This window comes from Gallus gallus, chromosome 17 (assembly GCF_016699485.2).
Source record: "Gallus gallus isolate bGalGal1 chromosome 17, bGalGal1.mat.broiler.GRCg7b, whole genome shotgun sequence".
Lineage (NCBI taxonomy): Eukaryota > Metazoa > Chordata > Aves > Galliformes > Phasianidae > Gallus > Gallus gallus.
The window spans coordinates 216,300-224,374 of record NC_052548.1 but is presented as its reverse complement, the minus strand read 5'-3'; the positions used below and the strand labels follow the sequence as shown (position 1 = coordinate 224,374).

The following is an 8,075-nucleotide window of genomic DNA, read 5'->3' as shown; positions in this document are numbered from 1 at the left end:
GGCGTGGCATGGGTATGTGGGGGGTCTCGGGGCTCGTGGGGAGAGGTTTGGGGTCAGAATGGGGGATGTGGAGTGGTGTTGGAGTGCATTCATTGATTTCTTCCTGAGAGGGGATTGGGGTTCCCTGTGTCCCAAAGGTGGTGCCCTGATCCATAACGCCACATGAGGCCAGAACCCCACAGAACTCCGCGTGACCCCGAGGCTCCACATGTCCCATAACCCTGTGAGCACCATAACCCCATATGAGGCTGTGGGCAGGGATGGGTCTGTTCCTGTCTTGTTCAGGGGGTACTATAAGGTGGTTCTGGGGCCACTGTAGGTCAGCAGCCTGAATATTCCCCTGACACTCATCTTGCCCTCATCTTGCGGGACAAGATGGAGGTCGAGGGGTTAGCTGGGGGCTATGGAAGATGCTCCATGAGTGTATCCCATAGCTGCCCATAGCAGCCCCAGAGCCATCCTAGAGCAGCCCCAGAGAAGCCCCATCACTGCCCGCAGCCCATGGCCAGCAGCAGTGTGTTGGGTAAAGGCAGATCCCAGGTGTGGCTCTGCTGCAAGGCTGCCTCAAAGTTCTCCTGAAGCCCTCCCATAGGCGTCCTTTATCTGCCCCACAACCCCATGAGGCTTCCTTACATCTCAGCACATCTCCCCCGGTGCCTCTGGGGTGTGCGAGAAACACTCGTATCCCTCATGTTCCACCAAGCACAGCTCTCAGTGCAGCAGCAATGCTCATTCCTTATTACTCATTCCTTATTACTATGGCGTTACTGCACTCTCCTCTGTGAGCTCCTTCTGCTCCTGTAGCTCTCCTCCCATGGAACCCACTGCTCTCCTGTTCCCCCTTGGCTGGGCACTGCAGGCTCACAGTCTCCACCACGCATCCGCTGTGCAGTTTTTCCAGAGGAGGTCTATGGCCAACGTGTTCCTTTCGGGCTGATTGTGTGCTTTTCTATGCAGACAGGCAGGCAGGATTTCTTGCAGCTGTTGCACGTGCTGGGTCTCATGCTCTGTCCTGCAGCTGTGCCTTATCTCATGTGCACTCTCCACCTCCCCCTGGTCAGAACGTCCTGGCCCTGCTGTGCTCTGCTCAGCATCTCTCTGCTGCACGATGACACAGCTGTCACACTGAGCCTGCCTTGTGCTATCCCTGCAGATGTTCGGTGATTTCCTCTGCCACTCTCCCACCCGTAACCGCTCGGGTGCTTTCCAGCAGCACACAGCTGGCACACAGAGCCATGCTGACCACGGCAGGGTGCAGCTCCTTGTTGCAGTCCCGTAGCGGTGGGTGGCCGTGCCAAAGGGGGATCCCACCGCTGCTGCTCCCCATCCTTCTGCGCTCGTTCTGCACCACCGTGCATTCCTTTTTCCTCGTGCTGCGCTGCCCTCAGAGTGCTCTGCCCATTTCTCGGGGTCGTTGCAGCAGCTGCTGCAAGTGCAGATGTTGGAGCAGTTTCTTCCCCACTGCGAGATCCCTTCCAAGAGGCACTGCCCCTACTGCTGCAACAGCCCCAGTCTGGGATGCCCTTTTGTAAGGGGTTGTGTTGTTCGTTCTGCAGCTGACTTGGATTTCTTCTGCCACTGTCCCGTGAAGGAGTTGATTTACTTCAGTCCATCCCTGCTCTCTTTGTGGTTCAAGCCATGCTCCAATCCCTCCCCCGGTCTCAGTGGGATCAGTTTGTTCTGTTCTCATCCACTTACAGAAACAGAAGCTACCAACCCACCAAACCCTGGGACAGGTATTTCCCTACAGAAGCATTCATGTCCTTCTCCTGGACCCTTCAGCCAGTTCCCAGCTCTCCAAACTGAGGCGTACGGCTGCAGCCTGCCCCATGGCTTCCTTGGGTTAGCTGTGGCACAGCCTCACCCCGAGAAGGAGATGCCTTTCCCCACATGCAGCTGGTTCTACGAACACATGGGGTGAGGACGTGGGGTCGTGGGTCACATGGGGGTCCTGCGGGGTCACAGAGTTACAAGGTGATGTGGGGCTATGGGTTCAGGTGGGGTTCTGAGTCACAGTGATGGGGTCAGATGGGGTGACATGGAGTTACGGGTCACATGGGTTGTATGGTTGGGAGAGGTGGGGGCAGGGATCCCAGAGTTATGGGGCCAAATGGAATTGGGTCGCAGCGTGATGGGGGCAGGCAGAGTCAGGGAGTCACAGGGTCATGTGGGGGTATGATTCCCCCAGGGCTGTGGGTCACGTGCAGCCATGCAGTCACGCACATAGAGGGCGATGAGGTCATCTTGGGTTATGGCTCATGTGGGTTTACGGCTCAGGGCCCCATTTTTGGGCCACAGGGACGCCCAGTCCCCTCTCAGGATGAATTGAAACCACTGCAACTCTGCCCATCCCCCCCCCTCTTTTTACCTCAAACTGCTCCCCACATCCTCCCATACCCCCTCTGTCTCCATACTACCCCATGTCCCTGTGTCCCACCTGCAGCCCACATCTTGTCTTCTCTTGGACAGCATTCTGCTCCTGCAGCCTGTGTTCCCATATCCCCCGATGTCCCTATATCCCTCCCACAACCCCCACAGAGCCCCATAGCTCCTCAAGGACCTTCTCCCGGTACACCTCCCCCCAGCAACCAGGGACCTCACAGAGCTCCACAGTCCCCAGCAGCACCCCACGTCCCCCTCTGAGCTCCCACTGAACTCCCCTATTTCCTCCTTCAGACATCCTTAACCTCTTCAGCCCCCTCCGCCCCGGCTTCTCGGACTCCCACAGTTTCTGAGAGGACCGCCATCACCATCCCAGGATCCCCATATCCCACCGACGAGGAACCCCACAGCACAACACATCTCAGGATGGGGCTCCAGCTGTGCCCCGATGCGTTCATTCAAGAGAGGAGAATGAATGAGCGTAAGGGGGCGACTTTCCTTCTGACATTGCCCACCACCTGCGTGTTGGCTGTGCCGTGCCAGCAGCATTTTGTCCTCGAGCTGTGAGTGCAGGTATGCGTGCATACGGGGGTGTGCAGAGATGGTGCTGAACATCCGAGCGTGCATTGCACGTGGCTGTGTGCACGGTGCTTGCAGGTGAAAGTTTTGCATGTGTGCGCATGCACATGGCTGTGTGCAAGGCCAGAGCAGCGCTCGTGTCGTCGTGCACGTGGGTGTGCAAAGGGATGGAGTGCACGCATGTGTATGTATGCATGAACACGGGAGAGTGCATCAAGGTCTTTGCACAAGGCCATTTGTTTTATCACACTTTTGCGTGTACATGAATGGAGTACGCACACAGGGCTGTGCAAGGATGCGATTCCACGTGTGTGTGAATGCACAGGTGTGTGTGCAGGGAAATCTTTGCACTTGGGTGTATGGTTCTGCACACATCCCTGCACACAGATGCGCGTGCAAGGGAGCAGCGGAGGCTCCTGGGAACAGGAGATTGCTGGGAGCGGCAGAACTCCCGTGAGAGTGCTGGAGAGCACAGGGCCGGGAAGCACAGCTCCGCAGCACTGCGCTCTGCACAACAGCCTGCAGGACGGCACGGAGCGCTGACAGAACCAGGACACAGCGCCATAGCAGGCACTGCAAAGGAAACAGCTCCATCCCAGCCACAACAGTGACAGGCAGGCAGGCACTGGGGAGGGCTGCACGGCAGAGGGACGCCCTCTGAGTGCCACAACCTGGAGCGCTGTCTGCAAGCAGAACAGTGCCAGGATGGCAGCCTGGTGGTCCTAAGCTGCAGAGATGCTGCTCTGGACCAACAGCCTGTCATTTTTTCAGAAAACGCCGTCCTTTTGCTGAACTTTGCTCATTGTACACCCGTCATCACAGCAAAAAACGCTCAGTGCTGCCCTGGGAAACTCAGCAATCTCCACAGCATTGCTCTCCAAGTTAGCACGCTCATGGCCAGGCTTTGTTCCCAGCAGCTCTTTGCACGTGCTTTGCAGACAGTCTGTTTGTGGGCAGTGCAAAGGACTGCTGCATCCATTGCATCACTGGACGGCAGCATTTGCTGACGGAGCTATGGCAGTTCTGAGCGAGCGCCGCGAGACCAATAACGAGGAGGTGGTGCAGCAGCTCTCCGAGTGCCGCTGGACAAATCAGGCCGTGCGCTCTTTGTGAATCTATAAATTTGACTGGTGTTTAATGACTACGTTTGAAGGTGGAGTGCTGAGATGGGCGGCACTCAGTGCTGCCCTGTAACGCCGCGCACTGCAGAAGCTGCTTCCTGCTTATGCTCCTCCTCTCAGTCCTTCAGCTGCAGCTTCTGCATCATCTCCACAAGGCTGTCCACTGCGGAGGCCTGGGAAGAAACGGAGTGAGGGTAGAAACAGGACACCACTTCCCTCGGGATTTTACAGTCTCTTCCTTTCATGTGTGACAGACAGAGGCCCTGAGAACAACAAGAGCCGTGTCTGTGTTCACCAAGGACTCACCTCTGCACGTGCAGCAGCAGCTCTGAGGGCAGCCTTCTTCAGCTCCACTCTCCTCTCTTTCTGTCGCTGTCTTCTTGCTATAAGGCAAAAAAAAAAGATGAATGCATTTTGTCATCAGCAGAACCTCAGAAACATTGGTGCCGTACAAGCAGAAGGCAGCAAAAAGACAGAGGAAATGGGACTAGGAAGCCTCCCTGTGAATGACATTTCCAGGGGAACGTGCAGAAGACCACCATGGAGTTAACAAGAAGAGACAGGGTTACACATTCTGGCACCTCACTGCCTTTGGACTTTGTTGCCTTCCACTCTTTTTCCCTCCATGGAGTAGGAAAAAGCAAAGCCAACCCTAAGCAAACTCAGTGTGCTCGCACAGGGAAATGCCTCAGCACGGCGGGTACCACAGCACCTTCTCACCTCTTTGCTTGGAGCTCCGAGCAGCAGCAGGCCCAGGGTGTGCTGCTGGAGCCGGCACGCCGTCTCCACTCGGCCCCCTCACTCTCTTATTGGAAGGCAGCTGAGCTGCTGTTGGTTTCCCTTCCTCCAAGGCCTTGCGTTTACATCCAGCCAGGGTGTTGGAGACAGAGCGGGGGCACACGGCAGGGGAAGGTCTTCCCCCTGTGCTGGGACCTGCTCTTCTAAGAGGACCTCCAGCCTGGTGTGGAGCCTGAGCTGCTGCTCTTTGACATGCTCTCTCAGTATGGACCTGCTGGACCACTTTGACATAGATTTTGGCATTTGGCTCAGCACCAATCTCTGTTAAGAAAGGAAAAATAAGGAGATTTAATGAGAGCCCAACACTACTTTCCGTCTGCAAAACGGGTCACAATACCAGGACATCTCATCTCGAGTGCTCACGGTCATGGATCATAGGATCTTGGCTGGACTGTGGGTTCACATTTCTAATCAGCACAGGAATGCTTACTGTACATGCCAGGGATTAAGACCACAACCAACACACAACGGCCACAGTCCCAGGAAAGGACGGACAGAAAGCCTCACTAGAGAGACAGTGCACCAAACCCAGGTGCCTGCTGTGTGTCCGTACCTCTCTTTGGTGCTGTGCCACACTGGGCGCTTCTGCCTTGCCTTTCTGCAAGGCTGCGCTTTGATGGAAGGCCGCTCACATCAGCTTCTGGCAGAAAGGCGACAAGAAAGACATGAAGAGCATCTCTGTGGCGGAAGATTTGAGCACAGCCAACCACAATCTTCTGATCCTCAAGAGCAGTTTCTTCAGCTTGCCTTTCTGCTGCTACAACATTATGCCACTTCTGCAGTCAGCACAGCTCGCAAGAGCTTCTTACCTGCGGAGGCTTTGCGTTTCCAGCCTTGCCCAGCACCACTCCATGGACGCGCAGGCTCCGTCCCTACAACAACAGGTGGTGTGTTGATTTCACAGACACCAGCAGGCAGCAGAAGTACTGCCCAGTATGCCCACGTCCCCCCAGAAAACAGAAAGAGGCTACTTGGACAGCCCAAACACAAACTGATTGATAGTTCACTTCTCACTGCTCCTTCCTGCACTCCAAATGCATGCTCATTTGACATCCCCTGAAGCGCTGCACCCGCACAGAACGAATACTCAAAATTCATTCCTTCACACTTCATGACAGAGGGCCGAAGAAACTCACTTCTGTATGGCATGAAGGACCGTCCGTCCCTGTTGCGTCCCTCTGTGCGCTGGAAGGCGCGGTCGGATCTCTGGCAGCCTGCTGGCTGCTGCTCCCAACCGCGGGGAACTGCGCCGCGCCGCTTCTGAAGAGAGAAAGGAAGAAACGGTGGTGGGAACGGGCAGCCAAGGCTTGCAGAGAGGTTCCAGATGGTGCCAGAGAGGGGATATCAGAGTGCTGAGACACTGATTATCACTAAGGGAAAAGACGGCCTGAGCCACGTCCGCGTTGTTAGCCCAGGCTGTCAGCAGTGAGCGCTGAATGCAACCGGTTACTGAGGTCACCAAGGACCAGCAGGGCTCCCCCTGCTCCGTCCCTTCCCCTTGAGAACAAGAGAAAGGAAGAACCAAGCAGAAGAAGCCCAGCCATACCTTGCCACTCAGACGGCAGCAATTGGAACCGCGGTCGTCTCCGTGCTGAGACATGGCCGCTGAAGGCTCAGAGGATGATGAAGTTCCCAGGCCTCTGTGCACAGGAACTTCCCCGGCCCTTGCAAAGAGCTGGCTTCCCTCTTCCTCCGACTGTCTCGATCCCAAAATCTCCCTTGGGACAGGAACCCTGCAGAGAGTACCGACGAGTGCACACGCGGTGCTTCTGACGGGCTCTCACAGGGTGATCTGTTCCACGGAAGGCCCAGAGCTCAGCCTCGGTGTGCAGCACGCTCACCAGAGCACCAGCTCTGCTCACCAGCTGTGGCGGAAACGCTGCCACCCCAGCAGTGATTGTGACCTCAGCGAGTGCCCGCATCGCTTCCGTGCTTTCATCATAAGCGAAGGAAATGGGCGACTCCCAGATCCACATCTTAGGAAACCACCACCAGGGTCACCCAATGGGGTTATTTGAATAATGGAGAAGTGAAGATGACTCTTGTGCAGCCCATTAAAAACCAGTCAAGACCAGTATGGCCCTCCGAGTGGTCAATGGAGTCCCAGGGGAACCCATAGAAAACAAAACCCCGGGCCTGTGCCAGCATCTGTGTTTGGGGCTTTGAGTCCCAGGGCTGATGTCAGCCTCTGCGGCTGTGGCTTTAAGTCCCAGGGCCAGTGCTGGGCTCCCCGCCTGTGTCTGTGGCCTTAGGCCCTTGGCTGCTTCTGGCCTCTCTAGCTGGGGCTGTGGCTTTAAGCCCCTGGACTGGTGCCAGCCTTTCAGGCTGTGGTTTTGGTCCCCAGGATTGGTACCAAATTTGAAGAAACCAACAGGAGGCTCACCCAATGGGTGATCATGGGTGTCACTGGGGTTAGTGGGGGTCAGTGCGGTTAATGGGGTTATTGGAGTCAATGGGGTCATTAGGGTCAATGGGAGTCACTGGCGTCAATGGGGCAAGGGGGGTCACTGCGGTCAATGAAGGTTATTCGTGTCATTGGAGTCAGTGGGGTTACTGGGGTCAGTGTGGGTCATTTGGGTTATTGGGGTCATTGGGGTCTATAAGGCTCCTTTGGGTTAAAGGGGTCAGTGGGGTCAATGGGGATCATTGGGGTCAGTTGGATTATGGGGTTCATGTGAGGTCACTGGGGTCACTGGGTCAAAGGGCTCAGTGGGGTCAGTGGTGCTATTGGCGTTATTGCAGGCTGTCACGGAGTTACCTAGATAGATCTGTGCCCGTGACAGGGGGGCAGTAGGCTTGTGGGCCCCCCTTCCCCCTGACTTCCCGAGAAAAAAACGAAGCGGTGGCAACAATCTAAGAAGGAGAACTTATTTTACTAACTATGATGTTGGGATGCAAGATGACACGATACAATACAATCTAATTGGGAGTAAGTATAATAAACCAAATGAAATGAGGGAGAGAGAGCGAAAGAGCGATAGAGAGGGAGAGAGAGAGAGAGTGAGAGAGTTTCCGAAACCGAAAGCCTAACTTGATGAAGGCGCCTGGCTTGGAAAGCACACCCACTCCTCTCCCGGCAGCAAGCGAAAGTGAAGAAGCAGCGCGCGCAACCAGATGACGTATCTTCCGTGATGTGTCTTCCTTCTGTGACCGTGAGGTCCTCTGGGATACGTAGTTCTTCTCTTTTGTCCATGA

At 55.7% G+C, this 8,075-nt stretch overlaps 1 protein-coding gene and 1 long non-coding RNA gene across 7 annotated transcripts in view; one reads left to right on the top strand and one right to left on the bottom strand.

Moving 5' to 3' along the window:
- Positions 1 to 8,075, top strand: part of LOC112531469 — a 73,256-nt gene that overhangs the window by 52,565 nt on the left and 12,616 nt on the right. For 2 of the 5 annotated variants that reach the window (XR_005840458.2, XR_005840456.2), the window contains exons 4-5: positions 1,557 to 1,917; positions 2,677 to 4,471. This is a non-coding gene — a long non-coding RNA (uncharacterized LOC112531469). Of the gene's footprint in view, positions 1 to 1,556; positions 1,918 to 2,676; positions 4,472 to 8,075 lie in introns of those variants that run through there. The other 3 variants (XR_005840457.2, XR_005840459.2, XR_005840460.2) reach the window with 3 other exon arrangements.
- Positions 4,374 to 8,075, bottom strand: part of LOC112531351 (zinc finger CCCH domain-containing protein 11A-like) — an 88,500-nt gene continuing 84,798 nt past the window's right edge. For both annotated transcript variants that reach the window (XM_040649254.1, XM_040649255.1), the window contains 2 exons: positions 4,803 to 5,141; positions 4,374 to 4,465 (listed from right to left, as the gene is read on the bottom strand). In XM_040649254.1, coding sequence (XP_040505188.1) covers positions 4,374 to 4,465; positions 4,803 to 5,141 — 431 coding nt within the window. The remainder of the gene's footprint in view (positions 4,466 to 4,802; positions 5,142 to 8,075) is intronic.